General features: G+C 37.9%; 1 protein-coding gene across 1 annotated transcript in view; it reads right to left on the reverse strand.

Moving 5' to 3' along the window:
• EXOC4 (exocyst complex component 4) overlaps positions 1 to 24,369 on the reverse strand; it is a 685,089-nt gene that overhangs the window by 587,589 nt on the left and 73,131 nt on the right. Inside the window, exons 6-7 of the mRNA XM_006216779.4 lie at positions 20,874 to 21,117; positions 2,729 to 2,903 (exon numbers count right to left, since the gene is read on the reverse strand). Of these exons, the coding sequence (XP_006216841.1) occupies positions 2,729 to 2,903; positions 20,874 to 21,117 (419 nt within the window). The remainder of the gene's footprint in view (positions 1 to 2,728; positions 2,904 to 20,873; positions 21,118 to 24,369) is intronic.

Consider the following 24,369-nt stretch of genomic DNA (forward strand, 5'->3'; position numbering starts at 1 on the left):
TTGGTTTTGCTTTAAACAAAAACTAAGAAATGAGAAAACTACATTTTTACCCACATATTTACCACTTCTGACCTTCTTAAAGATTTTCCTGTAGATGAGTTACCATCTGGTATCATTTTCCCTTAGGTTGAAACATTTCTACAACATTTCTTTAAGTGCAAGTCCAGTGGCAATAAATTCTTTCAGCTTTAAAGTTAATGTGAAAATGTCTCTATTTCACCTTCATTTCAAATGATTTTTTTCAGTGAATGTAGAATTCTAGATTGACAATTTTTGTATTTTCCAGCACTTTCAAGATGACATCCATTGATTTCTGGCTTTCATTGTTTCTGATGAGAAGTTAGAGAAAATTTTTCTTCCTGGGTCTCTGTAGTCAATGGGTCTTTTTTCCTCCGGCTATCTTTAAGATTTTTTTCCTTTGGTTTTCAGCAACCTGATGATAATGTGTCTAGGTATGGTTTTCTCTATGTCAATCTTCCTTGGGATTTGTTGAGCTTCTTGAATCTGTGGGTTTATATTTTTCAACAAACTTTGAAATTTTTGGTCTTTGTTTCTCCAATAATTGCCCCAATCTCTCTCTCCCCTGTCCTTCTGTATTGGTAACAACACAAACGTTGGACAGCATGATACTGTCCTACAGGACGTTATGGATTTGTTCATTTTTCTTTTCACTCTCTTCTCCCTGTGCTTTAGATTGGTTTTGGCAGATTTTTCTTCAAGTTTTCTGATCCTCTATAGCATAGAGTCTGCTGCTAAATCCATCTGGCAAATTTTTCATTTCAGATATTAATGTTTATCAACTTTTTTAAATCCCGGATATGAGTCACATTTTTCTGTTTTCACAAGTATAATAATTGTATGCTGGACATTGGGGGTGTTTTGTTATTGAAGATTTGAATTATACTGCCTTACTTCAGCATGAGTTTCACTCTGGCTGGCAGTTAATTTACAGGTGTATCAGGCTGATACTGTAGAAACTTGGTTTGGGGGTTTGTTAAGCAAGATTTACAGTATCCCTTACTCTATGGCTAGCACAGCCCAACTCCTAAAACATAACCTTTCTGAGGTCACATTTGAAAGCACACAGTGTTCGGCAAGTTCTCCCCACTCTGGCTGGTCTGAATGCCAGTATTTCCAAGCATTTAGAAACTTCTGCAATTTCCGTCCAGCTCACAGATCCACAGCAGCTCTTTTCTGCCATGCCTTGGGGTATGTAAAGCTTCATATTTGACCAAAGGCTTCATGGCACTCTTTTCAGATTTCTGGGGCTCCTTCTCTGTGCAATTCCCTCTTTTCCAGTATCCTAATCCACAAATTCTAGCTGCCTCCACATCCCTGAACTCTGATCTCTGCTTTCTCTGCTTAGAGAGTGCAGGGCTCTGTTTAGGCTTCACTTCCCTATGCCATAGTTTAGAAAGTGTCCCCAAAGAAGAAGCTGGGATGAATGTGAACCTGACCTCATGTATTCTCTTCTCTCCACAGACTGTGCTGACTGCCTGAATCCATCCAGTTTTCAAGCTGCTTACAGTAGGAGGTAACTTCATCATGGCTGGAACCAGAAGTCTCTAATTCTAACTATTTTTGAAATATCTTTAAAAAATCTATTATCTTATTTTATCCTTAAAATAAATATAACCTGAGAAGCACACGTTTCCATGACAGATTAGCAAACCAAGATGTAAAATGTTGAATAACCAATTCCCAAGCAATAAAGATATTTTATTCAACACGTAAATATTCATCAAGTACCTACTATGGGCATACAGTAATTGACACAAGCAGTGAAACTCAGGGAATATAGTTGTATTTGTATTATATTGAACTATCAATAAAGCACACAGACTGAACCAAAAAAATATTGTCTAATGAATGAATTACCAGGAGTCAATCATTCAATTCACCAAGAGCATGCCTATACTCCCAAAAATGACTACAATTTACATTCATGATTTATGTTTTCCTGCAAAGACTATTTGCCATGCAAGCAATTTCATTTCTACAGTTATATTCTTCAATTCCCTGTATATACTTAATTTTTTTCGTATTAGTAGGTGCTGTCTAACCAAGTCTTCTTCTATTTAGCTATGTCAAGTTTGCTTCAGCTAAATATTAATCGTATTTCTAATTTTCATCTGGTCTAATCAAATATATTTTCCTGACACATGGAGAGAAAACATAATAGAATTTCTAAATACCACGTCTGCAGCATTATACCAGACAGCAATATCACTCCTCTGATCTTCAACAAATCAATCAGAGTGATACATTTGTACCTGATAGGTTTATTTTCAACTCTTAAAATAAGCTCTTGACCTGTCTTTTACCCCCACTATATGCAAGAGTCGACTGTAGGAAAATGGTCATAAAATTAAACTATGTATGTTTATAAACTAGTGTTTAAGAACATTCTAATGTTGATTACTGAAATATTTGACTAATTCCAATGAAGTAAAGTACATTACAACAGAAAGCCAGATACTATACATCCCTCATGGCTACATATAGATAATCTCCTAATTTTAAAGCCTGGCTGGGAAAAAAAAAAAAAAAGCTCGTTTAAAAGGTCTTTTAAAGGTAATAGAAGTCTGCAGCATCAGCAAGGATCACCTTTAAACAGAAACACAACATTCTCACTGTTTATGATTACAGGAATATTTTCAGTGGCTGATTTTTACTTTCTTACCTGTTATTCTGAATCAAGATGGCACCCTTCATAAAAGGACCTTACCTGTAGAACATCTTGGATCTTCACCCACACATCTGCCATGTCATACAATTTGACATCTTCCTGCTGTGTCAGTGGAGTCACAACAGCATCTTGCAGGTATCCCAGGACCACAGAGTGTGCAGTGGCTACAGCATTAAACTTGTCAAACAGCAACTCCAGCAGTTCTAGCAGTAATCTAGTGAAAATAAATAAATAAAGGATATTTACATACAAGCACACATACACCAAAATGACACTGGCCTCTAAGAAAAATATCAAACTAAAGTGAACTGGCACATGTAACATGTAAACAGCACATTAAATTTCAACAGATTTGTATTTCAAACAGTTTTCTGATCTAAGCAACTTCTAAAAACTTATCTAAGCCTCAGTCTCCTCTATGATATAATGCAGATGGTGTATGAATTTGAAAACAGTTGCAAAGTCCCTAAACCAGGAGCAGCTCAACAAACATTTGTTTTCTAACACATTTCCGTGATCTCTATACTGTATTTACCACAGGCAGCTTCTCCTAAGAATTTAGGCAATTTTTCAGACAACAGTTCAAATGTTACACAGAATACGCTATTTCCTAGCAATAAACTGGACACTTTGGTAAGGATGCTAATCCCTTTAGTCATGGAAAGCTGCGCTTGCTACCATTCAAACATATGGCCTAACTTGCCTGAAAAAAATACACACCTGCCAAGCAATATGACTTTCACCACAGGGAGCAGCTTAGACATCCGCATTATCTCATTTCTCATAGTGAGAGATGCTGGACACGTATTATTACATCCATTTTATATACTCAAGGACACAAAATAAGGTTGTGAGGCAGCTGAGCCTAGAACACAAGTTGATTTCCATGTCAGTGCTTTGAGCCGCCTGCCTCTCACTGCAGTTCTAGAATGTGGATGTATATTCAGAGACGGCACAGAGCCGTATGTCAGGGATGCAAAGTAATTCCTTCATCTCTGAGCCTTACAGCATCCTTGATCACCCCAGCCAGGAATCCTCCCCTCCTCCTCTGAACTTATACAGTATTTTATCCCACTTTCAAGGAACATATCACATGTGGCTCACATATGTGACTCAATTAATGTGGGTCACATTTATTAATGTATAGACATTTGACCTCCTTTCTTCATAACGAGCCTTTTAGAGCAGGCACTGCTTTAAACATCTTTGTATGCTCAGGAGCACTCAGAAGAGTGATTTGCAAATATTTGCTGAATGAATTTAATGTGTATACCATGACCAAGTATAGACAATTTGGGAACATGACCTTTATTGTACAATACGTGGCTTCAGCTCATACTTTCGAAGAAGACTTATAAACCAACCTCGAAAGTAAAAAAAAGAAAGCAGAAGAGCTTGTCAGCGGTGTCGATTAATGAGGTTTTATTACCATAAATAAGAGGCTATAACTACAATCTCATCAAAACGCATAGCATATTATCTATTCCTATGGCTTCTTTATTGCCCAATTACTATAATTAACGTGCCAATGTGACAGCCAATAACTATCTTATGATAAAACCCTAATATCTATTTGACATTTTAATTTAGACAGGACAGAATCAATAAAAATTTATGCAGTACTCCCAGCCTAGAATATACATACATAATCCAGAAATTACACATTGTGTCTGTAAATAGGAGCTGTTCTACCTCTGAACGATGATTTTTTAAAAATCTTTTAAAGGTCAATTCATATTTATACTCACGTTTACCTAAAACAATTCTTTTTGCATCTGCGTTATTGGAATACTCAAATATCAGCAGAGAGAGGTACAAAGTATAGGACAACGTAGCTAACGTAACTGAAATAGTTCCTCGGTGTAGGTAAGTAACCTGTATAAAATTGGTATCTGGCAACATACAGAGAATACACCTGATTAAGTTAAGGTTCTACTTTTCAAATAAAGAGTTAGGCTGAGTATGTAAGCTTGTGGTTCCCAAACATCAATCCACAGACCATAATGTATTTTTCAGTGGTTAATAGCAAAATAAGAAAAGTAAGACCATGTATTAGCATTCCACAAAAGTGAATATATTTCATTTCTTTTCAGTACTCTCTTCAATGGAAAATCTGTTACTTTCTCTAGTGACAGCAGTTAAAGTATCAAATGTCCTTCACTGATAAAATTAAAACCTAATAACCTTATGCTGTACCCCAACACTGTTTGAAATCACACTGACCCATGACATTCAGAACTGTGAGGTGCACTGGTATTCAACTTCCCAAAGACACGAAATTCTAGGTACAAGCCTACAAACCATCAGTGAAGCAGAGAACACTGGAAGAGAAGTGGGGCCTCTGAAGGAAGGGGCTGCTGTCTGGTTACCTCCAGGGCCACTAGGCTCCATGACCACACACACCTCGACCAGTACTCGAGGACAAGAGGAACTCAGCTACCAGGGGCAGTGCTCTATTTAAAAAAGAGACCTCAGGGAGAACTGAGGTGTTAAAATGAGATCCACGGTATCTTATCATCATAGAAATAGCAATCCCTTGAGAAAACGCTGACGCACTGCCACCTTCTGTCACTCCTAGAAGATCAAGACCAAGACAAACCTATTGCAGTATGGCCATCACATCCATCAGACAGGCTACTCAGGGAAGAAGAAAGTGAGAGGAGTCAGGCAGGAAGTGGAGGGATTAGACTTGTGGCTCCGCCTACCTTGAAACATCCACCCATTTCAATGGGAGGGAACCTCTCCCCTGCCTCACCACAGCACCATCATGGCAATATTAATAAAGCCTGCAGCTCCAATATCAAAATTAAGAACTTTTGTGCTGCATGGGACACCATCAAGAAAATGAAAAGACAATTCACAAAATGGGAGAAAATATTTGCAAATAAGTTATCTGGTAATGGATTTGTATCTAGAATACCTAAAGATTTCTTAAAACTCTCAACAGAAAATAGCTGAATTTTACAAGGGACAAAAGGATTTGAATACACATTTCTCCCAAGAAAATGTGAGAATGACCAACAAGCAAATAGAACGTGCTCAACATCTTAGCCAAAAGGGAAACACAAGTCAGAATTGGGAGATACCACTTCAACCCACTGGGACAGCTATAATCAAAAAGACAGACAATAACAAGTATTGGTGAGGATGGAGAAAAACTGGAACGCTCATACAGTGCTGGTGGGAATGTGAAATGGTACAGCTACTTTGGAAAACAGTTTGCCAATTCCTCAAACAATTAAACACAGTTACCTATGGACCCAGCAATTCCATCCCTAGATATATACCCAAGAGAAATGAAAACATACGTGTACACAAAAGCATGTACACAAATACTCACAGCATTATTCTTAATAGTAAAATAGTATTAAAATAGTAATACTAAAGAAGTGAAATCATAAAAGTGGAAATAATTCAAATGTTAATTAACATAAATGTACCCTCCCCCCAAAAAAGGTATACAATAGATTATCATCTGGCTATAAAATGAGAGAAAGTACTGATATATGCCACAACGTGGATGAACCTTGAAAACATTTTGTTAAGTGAAAAAAGTCATAGAAGATTACATATTGCGTGATTCTACTTACATGAAACATCCAGAACAGGCAAATTATACAGACGGAAAATACCTTAGTGGTTACTTAGGTAGGTGGAACTTGACCATGAAAGCATATGGGGTTTGTTTTGCAGCAGAGAGGAAAATGTTGCAGAACTACACGGTGGCGACAGTTGCACAACACTGTGAATGTACTAAAAACCACTGTTTCAATGGCTGAATTGTGCAGTGTGTGAATTACATCTCAACATATCTGCCTAAATAAAAACCAGCAGCTGTGGCTCTGAGTGAGGACAGTGAGGGCCCAACACCTCCCCCGTGGCGAAGAGAAAATATAAAGGTCAGTGAAAAAAGGAAACTGATGTCTCCAAAAGTGAAGTATTATGAAGGCTGATTCCTTTGGAATCTTACTACCAAGAGGACATTAGCTTTTCTCTTTTGGTTCACTTGTTTGTTGTTTGTTCGTTATTCCTTCTCATAGAAGTAACTTGTAAAGAAACCAAAGAGTCATGTTCTTTCCCAGCATTGGTAATCCCTAAGTCTTCAATTATGAAAAAAAGTCTCTCACTGTCTCCAAGTGTTCCCATCTGTAAGACCAAAGAATTAATTAATACCTGTTCCAGGAGCCTCACACAACTGCCAGATAAATTACATTAGAAAATGGACACAACTGGCTGAGGTAACGGTACCACATTAAAGAGAGGAGGGTTCAACATCCCTCTCTCTGGGTGTCTGGCTTGAGCAACTCTGAAGACAGTGGTCACCCTTCCAGAGAGGGAAAGAGAATTAAAGTGAAGACAGAAATGACTGAAGGACAGATGCTGGGTTTAGATCTGAATATGTTAAGTTTAAGGTGTTCAGTCCTGGTACTTGGATGCGCAATTCTGGAGCTCAGGAGAGAGACTGATGTCAGAAATTTAAAAAGTGAAATATCTGAGAGGATGAGATTACTCGGGGATAAGGTGCAGAGGAAGAAAAGCAAGCCGGGTCCAGAACCAACTCGCCGAAAGAGCAGCACTGAAAAGATGCTTAGGAAGCAGCTAGAGAGGAGAAAGACAGGACGAGGAGAAGACAAAGGAGAAGAGAACAGTGACAAGGCTACGGGGCGGTCCAGTGAGATAAAGCCAGAAACATACACCTCGCAGGTCCCAGTGACCTTGGCAGGAAGGGTTTCCGGGGAGCACTGGATGCTCAACTCAGCAGCAGGATGAGGAGGGAATGGCTAACAAGGGAAAAGAAACCAAGCCCATGACACGCTTTGCAGAGGCCCACCACTCTCACCAACACATGCCCTCCTAAAAAACAAGTGAAAAAGCAGGATGACTCTCTCCCAGTGCAGCAAAGAATAGAGAGACCAGGAAATCACTCACATGAACAGGTCATGACCTGCACTAGCGTGGCCCCATTTTAAGCTCCCAGAAATAAACTATGTTGTCAATATTCATATACACCGGCCAACTGCCCGCACGACATTAGATTGAGAGAACAAGTGTTTGCCTTTAGCTGCAAACACGCTCAGGATAACCTACACACACGAAGCATGAGAATCATTCCCCACCCCACTCCCACCACAAAATATTAAGTAAATAAAAGAAATAAAACATTGCATTGTAACATCAGTTGCTTAAATCCTGTTAGGCTGAAGGTTTTCACTGTTCATCTAGAAGACAAAAGAGCAGGCAGAATCACTAAATTAGCAGAGATTCCTTAAACTGAACTGAATAAGAAAAGGCCTCAGGTATGAATAAGCCTAAGAATCACAGAGATTAGAATTTCAATTAATTGCAGCTTCTACCCTTCGGAAGAGAATAATACACACACGTACACCTGACAGGTTTATTTCCAGGGTCACAAAACAGTATGCAGAAACGTGCAATACAACATCACAGTCGGTGAAAGAAGACTCCAATCCTGGGATGGCAACGTGGTATGTGCCAGCAGGAAGCACTAGCATTAGAAAGCTCTGCTGACCGTCAAAGGATTGTTCCCAATTTCAAGTTCCTCAAACACAAATTTCCTCAATTACAGTTTCCCAATCACAAATTGTGAGAGTTAAATGTAAAAATGTGAAGTGAAAGTATACTAAAAAGCAAACTCAAAAGAACAGTGAACTGTACTTTGTACCTTTAACAGTTACCATGGGGGGAGGGGTGAAATGCTCCAGATGTCCCCAGGGCCCAGCTGCACCTCTGTTCTTCCCACAGCTAGGTTAGTGACATCCTGCTTGTATTCCCTAAGATACACTAGTATCATTTCAAGAGAACTCCCTCTTTAAGTTACTCGGAGCTGGGTTCTGTCACTTATAACTAAAAGAGGCCTAATTCACAGCATAAGAGCCAATTCCTTCATTTCTCTGATTCTATAATCCCTCCAAACGAGAACAGATGAGCACAACGGACGGAGCAAAGTGACAAAAACAGCGATATTATGGCCTCCTGGGCCAGAACGTCAGAACACGGTCCCTGTTCTATGGGTGGTTATGTAACCACATCTCTCCCACAGCACATGGCCCACTGCCCAGAATGGAGAACAGTCCCACTGTGTGGATGTCTGAGTTCATGAGTAAAAGAATGAGCAACTGAGGGTGGCGGTATTAGGAGAAATCGAGGCCTAGAACCACCAGCCTGGGGTCCTCTGCACGGGGCTGGCAGCTGAAGCTGTCATGATAGACGAGATCCCTAAAACTGTCAGGCTGAAGTGAGAAGATGATGACGACAACGACGAGGACCACAACAGAGACCATTACGTCATCACAGCCGCACTGAGGACAACAGGCAGGCGTTGTGTGAAGCGCACACTTGGTCCTCAGAAAAACACTACGAGGGAGGTACACATTATACCCCACGTCACAGACAAGAAAACAGAAGCTCAGAGATAAAGAGAGAACAAAGGACCTGATTTTGGAGCATGCTTCTTTAACGGGATATTAGGAAAAAGGAATTAATTTGAGAAAAGGGGCCAAAGAGTCTTAAGTACTGCACAAGGAAACCAAGGCTCGCAGGAGAGTCAAGAGAACTGTCGACACTGCCTCCACCTGCCCACTGCCAGCCAGTTCTGACCCCTGGAACTCCACTAGAACAATCCTTGCACAAGTCTCACATCGTCATTCTGCTCATTCAAGTCAGTGCAGCACTCGTTTTTACTGACCACTCTCTCCTCCTTGAAACACTGTCTTCCAGAGGCTGCAACCCTACACCCTTCCACTCTGCTTCCACCTCCCTGGTTGCTCCTTCTCAGGAATCTCTTCCTCAGCCTGTTCCTTAAGTGCTGTGAATTCTTCTCAATCCTCAGACTCTCTCTGAGTGAGCTCATTCACCACTGTCTTCACCAGCCAATGATTTCCAAACATACCTCTGGCCAGATGGCTCCCCTGAGCTGCAGACCTCAGACCTGGCATGTCTCAAATGAAACTCATCATACTCCTCCCCAAATCTACGTCTCCATTTCCTTCATCAGTGAATGGTATCACTTGCCCCAGCAAATCATCCTCCCTTCTCCACTTCCTCTAATCCAACCAATCACCAACTTCTTTTATTTCTATCTCTTCACTCCCTCTCACACGGGCCAACTTTAGTCCACTACCACAGCTACTCTGCCAAAGCAGCCTTCTCATCTCTTCCCTGAATCATTAAAACAGCCCTTAAAGGAGCTTCCTTTCCCCCAGTTCTTGCCTCTCCTTCTGTGGACTATAAACTCAATGAGGGCAAGGACTGTGATTTATCACTGTATCCCAGTATTTGTGATAATACTCAGGCAATAAATGCATATTTGCTGGATGAAAGAATGAAAAAATGATCTCTAGCAGGTAGGAGAAACAGAGACCTGATTACCAATAGCAAGTGGTAAGAAAATACATACTATAGATTTAATCTCCTGGTTATAGAAGCCCACAATAAAAATATTTCACACAAAACTCTCCTCTCAGAAAGACAACTTTATCACCTTAAACACAAGAACCAAAAGAAATACAGTTACAAGCTGAAAGATACAATATTATTAAAGTTAGCACCGAATGTAATAAAATCTACTTTGTGTAAAAAAAAATGTCAAGGTGAAGAAAGTATCTGTTTGCAGAGCATTCAATTTAAACACACTTTCCAATTACCTAGCATGTTTTAAAAACCGCTTTCTTATGGATGTAAGCAAAATGGTACCTAGTCTCCCAGATCTTCAACTAACTTCCTACCCTAGCAATATCATATTGGAGTGCCACCAGGAAAAAACGCAGAGGAATAAGATGAGGAAAATGTTAAAAAAAAAAAAAAAAAGTCACAGTTGCACAAGGCAAGAAACGTCTTTGGTACAAAGCTGTATCACCAACCTGTGAAGAATGTTCAATATTTAAGGTGAGATCTGACTATCCGAATCTAAACTTAACATCCAGGGAAACTTGAATTAGTCATTTGGCTGGAAAACCCATGTCTGCAGCCAAGAAGCTGCTTTACTTGGTCACAAAGAAGCAAAGACAGACACACAAGGTAGAAAACTCAGTTCTGTTCTAGCACTTATTTGCTGAGACCTTAATATCAGAGTTCTGCATTTCCCCACTGACAGACAAAGGCAATAACCACAGAATATTTATTTCCCTACCTCTGTGCTCTGAAAGATAAGAACATACTAAACTCTGAGCTTAGGTTTTATATGAAAAATTAAAAGAAACTGATCATCAATTATTTCGGATCAAAATGGTCTTGGTTTTACAGGCCTTTATCTCACATACACATTTTCATAATAAGCTTGGCTAAGCGGGTGGGTGTTCTTCATTTCAAGCAGGACACAGATGCCACTTAATCTTCAAGGTTATCTAGTATCTACTTCCAAGGGGTAGAGATTAGTTTCACTACTTATTAGTAACAATCTTCGTGTAAAAAGAAGGTACTATTTGAGGAGTGCTGACTCATTCTCCATCTGTATTATGAAAAGAACAGGGGGGAAAAAACTATTAGCAACACAGAACAAAACACAGTAAAAATAAAAAGAACTGGGTTCTGGCTCTAGTAGTGTCCTTCCTGTCACTTCCCTACCTGTCATGTTCAGTTTCTGAATTCTTTGATGACCTCCAGTGAACTTCTAATTCTAACGTGTAGCAAATTAGTGACTAAAATTAGAAAATAAACCCAGGCCCTCTTTCTTTGAATTCAACTATTAGTATCAGGAGATACCTTCCCAGGAGAGTCTCCTCAACAAAAGGTGTTGGAAAAACTGGACAGTCACATGCAAAAGAATGAAACTGGACTACTGTCTTACACCAGACACAAAAATCAACTCAAAATGAATTGAAGACTTGAATGTAGACCTGAAACCATTTAACTCTTACATGAAAACACAAGGATAAGCACCTTGACATCAGTCTTGGCAATGACTCTTTGGATTTGACACCAAAAACAAAAATAAACAAGTGAAACTACATCAAATTAAAAGCTTCTGCACAGCAAAGGAAACCATCCACAAATTAAAAAGCAATCTATAAAACGGGAAAAAATATTTGTGGATTATCTGTCTGATAAGGGGTTAACATCCAAAATACATGAAGAACTCATACGACTCAACAACAACACAAAACACAATCCCATTTCAAAATGTGCAGAGAAATTAAGACACTTTTCCAGAGAAGACATACAAATGGCCAAAAGGTACATAAAATGATGCTCATTATCACTCATCATCAGAGAAATGCAAATCCAAACAACAAAAAGATACCACCTCACACCTAATGGAATGGCCATCATCAAAAAAAAAGACAAGCGATAACAAGTGTTGGGGAGGTTGTGGAGAAAAGGGAATCCTTGCACACAGTTGAGTGGGAATGTAAACTGATGCAACTGCTATGAAAAACAGTATGAAAGTTCCTCAGAAAATTAAAAACAGAACTACCATATAATCCAGCAATCCCATCTCTCAGTATGTACCTGAAAGAAATGAAAACAGAATCCCAAAGAAATGTCTGCATACCCATGTTCACTGAAGCATCATTCACAATAGCCCAGATATGGAATAATCTAAGCATTCATCAATGAATGAATAGACATGAAATACACACACACACACACACACACACACACACAGAGTGGAATATTATTCAGCCATGAGAAATAAGGACATCCTACCATTTGCGACAACATGGACGGACCTTGCAGACATTAGGCTGAGGTAAGTCAGATAGATGAAGACAAATACATGTTCTCATGGATATGTGGAATTTTAAAAAGCCAAAGGAACAGAGACTAGAGTGGTGGCTGCCAGGGACTAAGGGTGGGGAAAAAGAGATGGTGGTCAAGGAGTACAAACTTCCAGTTGGAAGATGAGTAAGATGTGGGAGCTAAGGAAAGCATGGTGATCGTACTTAATGATAATGTATTATATAATTGAAAAGACTCTAAGAGACTACATCTTAAAACCACATCTAAAAAGAGAAGACATTAGTGAACTAATCTACAAACAGAAATAGACCATATGATATACTTATATGTGGAATCTAAAAAAAAAAAAAGAAAAGACAAACGAACTTACAAAACAGAAACAGACATAGTAAACTTTTGGTTATAGGAGAGAAAGGGGCTGGGAAGGGATAAATTGGGAGTTTAAGATTTGTAAATACTAACTAATATGTACAAAAAGAATAAACAAGTTTCTACTGTATACCACAGAGAACTATATTCAATGCCTTGTAGTAACCCATAATGAAGAATGAAAACGAATATATGTGTACGTATGACTGAAACATTATGCTGTGCACCAGAAGTTGACACACTGTAAACTGACTATACTTCAATTTAAAAAAAATTTTTTAATGGTATCACCACCAAAAAAGAAATGGTAATTATGTTACATGATGGGGGTTGTGGGTGAGAGAATGGACATGTCAGTGCAAATACTGCCCTTCTCCTGAGGAAGAACAAAATCAGGCCCAGGAAACGAGCTAGGAATGTCATCTCTACATAAGCCAGAAAGCAAACTCACATGGTGGAAAGAGACAACTTCTGCTCTGCATTCTACCACCAACCAGCTTTGTCAACTGTCAGATGACTGCAGCTTTCACATTTCCCTAGGTAAATCTGGGATTCATAATAATGCCCCTAACTGTGATGAGGCCAACAGGTGAGATACCAGATGGCAGACTGCTTTGCAAAGCATAAATGCTACAAAACTGCACAACTCTGATGTCTGCGATGTTATGAAGAGTATTTTCAAATTTTAGCATGCCTAAGAATAATCTAAAGCAGACTCCTGTGGGCCCTGCACCCAGGGATTCCAATTCAATCCCTCCACCACAGGGATGATTTGCATTTCTAACTCTCCAGTGACACTGGTATTGCTGATCCTTAAGACCCCTGTGTGTAGGGCTGAGATTTTGGTTTTTTAAATTAAAAATCACTTCCTTTTATTAAAAAATTATCATCTTTGCATTTAAAAAAATTATTCATTCATTAAACTTCCTGGGCACTTAGTATGTGCCTAGCCCTAAATCACAACGCAAACACAAAGTTAACCCCTCCCCCTTACAAACTCATGGCCCAATCTGATTAAAGAACATGATGATATGGGCCAGGAGCTGGAGGAGCCCAGAAAATATGAAATACAGCCTAAAATACACACGAAGGTGCTTTAATCATATCTGACATCACTCCCTAACATCACCAAGGGAAGAATCTCATTCAACGCATGTTTTTGTTATGAGAAAGATTCAGTGTCAGTTTGAATATGGAGCATTGTTGTATTATGACACCAACGTATGCACAGAAAATGACAAAATCTAAGGCAGCTCCTACCATCTGCCAAACAGAGAAGTGGCCTTGATACAACACGAAGGCTGACACCTAAATAGCATTTATTAATAATCTATAATATAGATTTTATCTATTATTTCCCTAACAGGCCCTGTCTCTAATTTGAGTCTGCTTTAGTATGCAAAACAAGAGAAATCGAAAGCAAATTTTTTCCTGTTCTGGTGTCCAAAAAAAAGGGCAATTTTTTTTTAACTCTGACAAACATAAAACAAAAATTTAAGAAATGTAACATTGAGTAAGACCTCTAGCCCATTCACCCAAGCACCCTTTCTCTGGAGACTATAACCAAAGGACAATATACAATCAGAAAGACAGTTGTCCAACTTCATATTTACCAAAGAGACATGACCATTACCCACATTATTTCTTCACCTGATACACTAAGAAGCTATTATCAATAAATCTGTCTTACTAGAGAGTATGTAGATTTGGGATCAGTACTACCTTCTGTGATAATGAACTATATATTTTAGTTAACAGTTGGTCTAGTAAGTCCCATATGTAAAGAAGTAATTCCTTTCATTTGTTCTAAAAATATTTCAGTAAGGCTGCAGGGGATATATTCTGGTTGAGGAACAGTGGAATTCCTTCTATCTGTCCCTGGTTCATCCTATTCATACCCTTCAGTATTTAACAGTTGGCTGTATTTAAAGTATGTTCTCACTGGTATGTGTAATCAGAAGTCGAGATTTAATCAAATGGGATCATAATCACTGAAGTTAAATTTACTTGCTTCCCGCTTGCTTTGATTCAAATTAACTACTCATCTAAATTATATCGAGGCCCTTCCTGATTCCAAGCATGTCCAGGTGCTACATGCAGTGCTTGGGAATGGCTTCAAGACACAAGGACAAATGCTTGACCTTGCTTCAAAGCTGCTCTTCAATGACTTTTCTGTAAAATCAAATGACCAATCCCAAAAAATCCTACATGGCAGATACTCAGGAGAAGAGTAACTCAGAGAAAGAAGAGATGAAAGGAAATGCTACTTATTTGAAAAAGAAACACATGCCTCACTTTAACTAGAGATATAAAGAAATCATGAGAAATATTTATGTTTTTCATAAACACTGTCCTTGTGCCACAAAACTAACTTTGGGCATGAGCCTTCAGGCTCTCTCCTCAATAAAACCACTTTATAAGATTGCCCTATTACAACAGCATGCCGTCATCCCAAGTTCTGGACTCAGAATTTTTAAAATATTTTTTAAGTATACTTTTCCAACTTTTAGAACAGTAATTCAATGTATTTCTAGAAATCTACAGCCTTCATAGATTGAGAAACCTGGGGGGGTAGGGAGAGTTTTAGGAAATGAGGCAAATATCAACCTTGGAAGAAAAAAAAAAAAAGCATGACTATAAAGCAGATGATTCGATGTTAGAGATATTCCACAAGCATTCATCTAACACACTATCAATTATATAACAGGAGGCAGAAATGAAAAGGGTATACAGACTGTTACAATATAGTGTAGTAAGTATACAATATAGTACAGTAATTGTTACATCTGTTTAAAAGTAGTATGGCTACTCCTTCAGATTCCAGATGTATCAAAAATATAAATATTCAGACCATAGTAGAAGAAAGTTTGGGAAATTTTATTTGTAATCAAAGAATAAGGAAGACCTAAGCTTGACACAAAAACCAGAAACCATAAAACACTGATAAATACACTCTTATAAAAATAAAAACAATGACTACATGATTAAACTTCATAAAGTCAAAAGAGAAAGAAACTAAGAGGAAATCACAATATAGATATCAAAGAACTAATTTTCTTAATATATAAAGAGTTCCTGCAAATCAATAAAAAAGACAAATATGCTGGGAAAATACGTAATTGGAAAGGAAATAAAACATTACCTGAACACTATTATTGAAAATTTCATATTTTAAACAAGTCAACTTTTAGGATAGGAGAATGAACCATCCTATACCTATCACCTGCTTCAATAAGCATCATTTATCACTGATCTTATTTTAGCTGAATCTACACTCACCCTCAACCCAGATTATTTTGAAATAATGTATCTAGATATAATCCAGATAGCATAACAATAAACTGTTTTTTACATAAATAGGTTTAACCTCAAATTTTTTCTAAAAATACAAATCAAAACCATCTTGGAAATAGCACTTTTCACCCACCAGACTGACAAAGACAAAAATGTTTAATAATACAATCTGTTTACTAGGGAATATAGGAATCCTCAAACATTACTGATGACATGAAAACTTGGTATTATTTCTTAAGAAAAGCACACTTGGCAATAATTATCAAAATCTAATCAACCACAAAATCCAATCAGCAAAAACTCTGAAAATGTCCTATCAAGAACTGAGAGGCTTTCCTTCTCACATCTTATACGTTAATGTCACGCTAATTGCACAACTAGAGGAGTAACTCGTAGGTGCTATCAAATGAATGGAGCTTGCTAACTATAACTAATATAAAACAGCAGTAAAAGCTGCCTCATTTTATTTTTAAAAAAACACCTGCACAAGACACACCCTAACGCCCACCTACAAAGAGCAGAACGGGCCCGCATGGTTACCTGCTCCCATTACACGTTTTGTCTTTCCTCTACAGCGCTTAACACGGTTGTAAGAACACAGTTACCTGATCATTCTCTGATTAATGCCCCTCTTTTCCTCTAGACTTTAAACTCCATGAGGAAAGGGGACCATGTCTTATTTGTTTGGCATTTTAGCCCAGTTTCTGGTCCATTCAATGTATGTGGAATTCATTCTTTCATTCAACAAATATTTATTATGTGGGCACTGTGCTGGACTCTGGACATAAGGTGCTGAATAAGGCAAACTAGTTCTCTCTTCTCTTGAAGCTTCCATTCTAGCAGTAGCCAGAAAACACACACATACCATTAAAAGTAATCTAATGAACATAATCCAGTTGGTCTGCAAACAGATATTACTGTTTTTCCATACTGATACCCCCAATCAGCATTTCCATTTTTAATGATTTCTTCCGATTAAAATAACTTGAGTAATACTTTAAATTAATTCTTAAATAATGAAATCATTTTTCACTACAACTTAATAATAGTTCCAAAACAGAGGGAGAGAAAACCTATCATATCTTACTATCCAAACACAACTACTTTTAGCATGAAAGTGTATTTCCTCCCTGTAGTTCTCCATGAATCTTTCTTCACTATCACAGTGAGCACAGAATGTGCAACGTTCTCTGCTTTTTATATCAGACACTTCATGTTCCTTCATCCATAATAGAGATCAAGAAACATCGCAAAATGGTCTCCTTCCCACAGGGAAAAGGTCTCCCTTGGCAACCATGGCGTCCAGTCCTTCAACCCTTCTGCCTCTTCCAGACCCACAGTTTTACCAACTTGCAGCAGGCCGCCAGCACCTCCCCGGTCTGCTTGCACGTTTAAACTTTCCAAATAAGTCAAATAGTTGTTACACATATGCCAATCTTTCTCTTTTCCCACATTCTTCTCTCTCCCATATTCGTGACAGGATATAACACCTTTAAGACTTTGTTTCATGTATCCCTCTTGCTTTTCTTATTTGTTCAATATTAGAGCCCTTCCTCCAGCTCCTTTGAAACAAAATTGGTAGGCAAATGCTCATGAGCTAGATTTGCAGAAAGAATCAATAATCAGGCAGCAGGATCTGAAGAAACTGGTCATGCGCCACACAGGCTGCAGACCACATGAGCTGTCTGAAAGTGAAGACACTGCCTGCCTTTCTGAGGAAATTATGGGTGGCAAGTGGTTCTGGGAGATTAAAAAAGCAAGTGTAACCCTAATGTTTGTCAACTTCACAACAAGAGTAGTTAAATATCTTCCTTTCATAGTAAACAGAGGTTTATGACAAGAGACAATACATGACCAGAAAGACAAAGTATTTCTCCTATAAATAGTTTGAGGTGGTCAAAAATAAAGTAAGTAGGTGACCAAAGAGATATTTGAAAACTGGCTGTGAAAGTATTCCACTTCTGAAGGAAGTGAAAGCAAAACCGAATTCACCAGTCTGGTTTCTTCTACTTCTCTAGAGAAATAGCACACAACATTAACTCTCTTTACATAAAGACAAATGAAAACATGCCTGCAATGCATCACAACCAGAATGCATTTAATAAGATGATGTTGAACAATGAAACTTTTAGGGAAAGTTACAATACCAGTACCTTAACTCAGAGCAGCATTTATATGTTCACAATTTGGAAGAGGTTATTTCGTGGGGTGAGTGAGAGAATCATGTTTGGAAGGATTTACGGTTCTTTTTGCTCATGCTCCAATTTTTTTTTTTTATAGAAAACAGGCTCTTATACCTTTAGCATAAGATTCTTTGAATGGTTAATAATAATAATAATAATAACAGCAGCAGCAACAATAACAATAATAATAATAATGCAAAATAATGTGACTTTACCTCTCCTTAAAATAATGTCACCAACACCTCCCAGTACAGTTTAACACAAATTACCATGCAAGCCTCAAGGATAATCTGGCAATATCCTTCCTACAGTTCTAAATCTCTAGAAGCAACAATGCAATCACTCTTGAATGAAGTTTCCCAGGTAATTAATTCTCAAAGAGTTTTAAAGCATTTGTGGGCACCCAGCCACCACAGACGAGCTCAAATTTATCAGTCATTTGGAACCCCAACCCAAGAATTTCATCTTTGGCTTTCAAAAAGAATGGTTCAGTCCAAATATTTGCTTTCTCTGTACTATTTTATCTCATAATAAAGAGTTTGGGCCCAAAACTTCACATCTGTACCCTTTATAAAATGGAATCATGTTATAGACATGAAATCAAGACAGACATCTGGTTCACTTGCCAGTGTTCAATACATCCTGCCTACAGAAGCCTTTAAAATACTGACAAAAAAACAAAACTTCAAGAGGAAAAAAAACCCTCCTGCTGACTCATTCCTCATAGAGAAACATTTATTATTTCCTGGGGCAGTATGCTGAACTTCCACTTCTACTGCTGTAATTTCCACTTGTGAATTTGGGAAGGGGCTGCGGGAACAGAAGAGGAAGAGGTCAAAATCCTATGACAGACAGACACGCTGCTTTTAAGGATACTGTAATGAGATCTGCAGAAAAGTTATTGATCCATGCCCTTTTCATTTTATTTCCAATATATACTACAGTCGTATTATTTCCCTATGAAAGTGCAGTGTCTTCACCTAGGGATTTGTGGCAACGGGGCAAATAGCAAACCAGAATTTTGGAGTGTTCATTCGTAAGAGGGCAAAAGATCTTCGTGAAAATCCAGGCACCAGGCAAAGAAGAAAAGCGAAGTTCAACTTAGAACCACTCCCAGCCTCCCTGCATCACAATGTGAGTGATCGAAGACCAGGGGAGTTGAGGAAGGAACCAAGAATAAATAAATAAAACTTAGGTATGTGTTCGTATACACACGTATGCACGTAATAGTACTCACTGGCTCCAACTCTACCAAGCTCTAACCATATGACCTCGCCTAATACAAGGAAGCTTGTAAGACACGTATTATCCTCCTTCATTAAAGAGCTGGAATTCAAAGGCAGGTCTGCTCGACTCCAAAACCCATGCTCGTCAAAGCATGTGCTTTGAAACATTCTATAGCAAAAGAGGGGCAGAGAATGTTTTCTTCACCAATTGTACTTCTGAATGAAGTTTACAAGGGAATTAAGTTTTGAAGAGTCTTAAAGTGTAATTAAAATCAATGTTATTTAGAATGACAGAAGAATATAGCAAATGTAAAGAGAATACATTAGATTTCTTCAAAAATATCAAAGTAAGTCTGGGGAATTTCATACTAAGTAAGCTATTATTATTTCTCCTTAAATTTGCTTATCTTCTTAAAAAAATTGTAAAGCCCTAAGTACAAACAGTAAAATTTCCTTAACATGTCAACAAAATTATGATCCCTGTCTAGCACACACTGTCTAGCACCTCCCAGGAACTCACAATATTTGAGCACCTGAGAAGGCATGTTCTGCTCTGCCCTTTGTTCTCAGATAAAATTAGAGTTTCCATTGGCCTTTTCCCCGCCAATGCCGAATTCCTGCCTTGCCCATATCTGATGTACAGAAAAGGCTCTGGGGAAAGAGCAGTGAAGGGGAAAGAGGGAACTGAGACCCATGTAGAGTGAATCTTGGATCTTCTACAAAAGCCTCAATTTGAAATATCTTGTCCCACCGTCAGAGAACATTAGTCTATCATGCCCTAAGCTCTCATTTGGCAGACGTAATCTCCCCGTGTGTGACAGTCAAGACAGAGTTAGGATCAGAATACAATTTCGATTTTCCCTTTATGAAGCAAGAACTAGGAAGTCCAAGCCTTATTAGTTGATTTAAGCAGATAGAGGAATTCCTGAGACTGATTTGCCTATTGGCAAATATCACCACACATTAAAGAACAAAGCATGGGACAGAGGGAAGACCATGGACTTGCATTAACTCCAAGACTGGCCACTTGTTCTGTGACCTTGAGATAATTACTCAATCTATGAGCCCCAGTTTCCTTAACTGTAAAATGTGGATACTAAATGAGTAGCTCATAAAGTTGTAGTGAGAAAGAAATAATACACATAAATTGCCTTGAACAGCATTTAGTAGTACTTAAGAAATATTCAATAATTGCTACATTGTTTGTATGGACAATATGCCTTAAAACTTCTCAACTAAATCAAAAACCAACTGAACTACGACTATTCAAGTGGTTTTCACCAATCTGAGTTTGGATGGGCCACAGTATCCCAAGTTCAAGAAATTATCACCCTAAGGTATTTACTTACCCTCTACCCTAGAAAAGGTGCAGTAAACACAATTATCAAAGACACAAAGCACACTCCCACCTACCTTGGTTGGTTCTCGGCCGTGAGGTTCTCTCCCCTCTGATAGGCACTGTCAGCCACCTGGGTTGTAGACCGCTTCACAATTTGCTTCAGCTCCTGCTCTAAGCGTTCTGTGATTGCCTTCACCGTCTCTGGGATCTTCTTCAGTTTGGCCAGCCCCTTGATGAGGATGCCCATAAAAAGAGTGCTATTCTCCTCGGGATCCAAATCCAAATCCTCCCTGATGTCCTGGAGGTTTATCTCCTTCACTGGTTAAAAAAAAAAAAAAGAAAGAAAGAAAGAAAGAAAATTAAAAATAGCCAGAGATTCCATTACCAAATTCAAACACAGAATGGGTCTAAAAACTGAGATCACGCTCTTAAAGGAATCAGAAAAGTTTTTCAATTAAATGTGTGATTAAATGGTATTTACCTAGTAGCTATCTAAAAATCACACACACACAGTTACATTCCTCAAATCATACCCATCAGTTAGTAAGAGGTAGAAGCAATTAAAAGCAAGTAAGCAAATCTCCAGAGTTTTCCATAGACAACCACTTCCACAATGAGTCAGCTGGTTCATGATATTTATTAAGCATTTACTGTTTATAAAATGCCATACCTGGTGCTGCGAGAGAATTTTAAAGAGCCAGACCACAGTCTCAAATTCCTGTTTATTAGTTAGCAGAGATACACAGCTTGAAAAGACAATAAATACATGTGGAAAAGAAAAGGTAAATAAGTTAAAATTATAAAAAATGATAAAAGAGCAAAGAAAAAGAAAGGAAAAATAATATGTACAAGTGAGACAAGACTGTGAGGAAAAGACTAATGCAGAGTATTTCATAAACATAGAAGAACCTTCTATTTTTCTTTAAACATATGTCTAACACATCATCATTATCTACTGAAGTCAGGTCTTGCTAATCCATGGAAGTTTTCTGAGTAGTAGTATGTGTCAAAAGTCTCTGCAGATCTTTCAACTACCATCTGGTTTGGGAATGAAAGACACAGCCTTTAACGGTAGTTCTTAACCCCTGGGGGGAGCTGGGGAGACGTTAAAGTAAAGTAACTCTAAAAGTAACTCTTTCCTTCTACAAATGGCTGGATTACGGCAGACAAAAGCAAAGACTGAGTACAAGCCTAACGACAGACCCTCATAAAGTTTGCCCACCCTTCCCTCTCCTCCACACCTCAAAATAACTGAAAGGTTTTAAAATGTGGTATCCTAGAAGAATGCATGCATTTTTCTCTTGCAGATTCAAGTTCAACTATACTACCAACCCACTCTGAGTTGTTCGGCACCACTAGCATGTTTTGAAATTTATTTATTTAGGGAAGAATGAAAATATCCCTGCATATGGAGTAAATCTTCATAACCAGCGTGTGAAGTCTCTAAAAACCACTACTTCAGATGACATGTTCTCCTCAATGTCTTTTTTGCTCTCAACTCATAAAATGCATTTACATATGGGTATTTAATGTTCATTTAGTGACATGACATGTATGCATGATCTAATTACTTACACAAGTTTGTTGTAAAGTGATTAAGTCCTCTACATATTTATTCATAATACTGCTGTCTTAGACTCACCAGACCCCTGAAGCCCCCCAACAAGAGAGAGAAGCACACAGAGAATAACTAAATCCATATAGTTTTCTTCACAATGAAGAGGGCATTTAAGGATTTGATATTTAGTTTTATAAATTTTAATACTAGCAAACTGGGAGTAGAATCAAGTCTTAAGTCTATAACTGACACGACAATTCTAAAGGCAAATCAAAAAAAGTCATCGATATTTCCAAATGTGACATTCCGAGGACAGACATTTTAGCTACTGGTTTTGCTTTCCACATGAAGAACTAGACACCTCCAGCCACGGAATTACTCCATCCTGCAAAACCAACCCCAACAGGGGAAGAGAAAAGTACTTAGCAGCTAGGGAGACATCGAAATTCAGCATGTCAGGCAGGGAAAATGAAGCAAAACTATAAGCAGAGCTTCAGGCAGGAAAGTAATAGAAATTTAGCTGAGACAAAATGATCTTCACAAAAGAGCACATATGAGTCACAGACAGGACACATGCAAAGGGCCACCGGAACATCATAGCCGCCTGCTGCAAGAATGATGGGTGATGAGATAAATACAGCTGAATTCATTAAGCCCCTAGATTATGTGGCATATGGCTACTTACATGCATCCTAATATGATAGATAGCCTATTAAAAAATAGCAAATAAGCAAGGTATGAATAATAAAATGCCACAGCCCCAAATGGCACATTTGTTTACCACCTTAACTTTCTGTTTGTCTCCTGAAATCTCCTAGAGCATAAACATTGAGCAGAGCCAATATTAATTAATTTACATTATCTATTTCACTTACATCAGCTGAAAATTAAAAGGCAATTTAAAAGAATAATATAATCAACCATGAAGACCAGTCTAGTAATCACAAAATCTCTGTGAGGTCAGATAGAATTATTGGCACTTACAGTAGAAAGCCTCGTACAAAAATAATTAAGCTGAAATTCTGTTAAGGCCTCACACTACCATTAAAACAAAATATACCTATTTCCAAACTAAAAGACCTCAAATCATTCTCTCTATTGCTATAGTATCTACTCAATGTGCAGGTTTTAGAATACTTAAAAATTAGAAATACTTTACCCCCTTTCCCAATTCTCTTATATGTGTTTTTTTTTTTTTTTATCTGAGGACCTTATCAAGTGAGGATTTCTGGAACCTGGTTTTGAAGATTTTCACTGATAGGACAGTGCTATTAAAAGACTTTCATGTTCTTATCTTGGCAATTATAAATAATGTTGCTGTTAACAGTGGGTTTTTATATTTTTTGAATTCTTATTCAGTAGTTGGCTTTATTCCTTTGATAACTATGTAAGTTCAAAAAGCTAAAGCTCTAAATGTTCTTAGAAACAATGAACAGTACATATAAGTAAATTTTTAAAAATATGTGCAGTATATTGTGTCTATGTATTTACATGCAATATATTATATATGTGCAGTCAAACTGTAACAATTCTACCTAATACAACTCAAAGTGAAAAAAAGACTTTTCATGTTCTTTAACAAATTATTTCTACTAAAATCCTACTGGCCCCAGTTGTTTCTTATTTACACACACACACACGCCTAGAAAGATGGATAAACAGATACGAGACAGACATATACAGATATATGGGTATATATGCCTAAGTGGCTGGAAATCGTGTCCTTGTGGAATCATGGAAGGAGATTTTAACTAGGACACTGGCCGTCATGAAAGGATTAACCACATGATATCTCAGGTCTTTTCAAGCTCCCTAATTCCATGATTCTATTAACTACAGTTCAACTTTAGATATCTCTGGCTACAAGGCCTATTGCTAATTATATATACCTATATTATAGGAGCCCACTTAAAAAATAACAAATAAGCTTAGGTGACTAATCCACTTATGCAGCTAAATAGCTTTTAAAAGTCAACTACTTTTTTGTTTCCTAGTGAGTACAGAAAGCAAAC

This window comes from Vicugna pacos, chromosome 7, assembly GCF_048564905.1.
Source record: "Vicugna pacos chromosome 7, VicPac4, whole genome shotgun sequence".
Lineage (NCBI taxonomy): Eukaryota > Metazoa > Chordata > Mammalia > Artiodactyla > Camelidae > Vicugna > Vicugna pacos.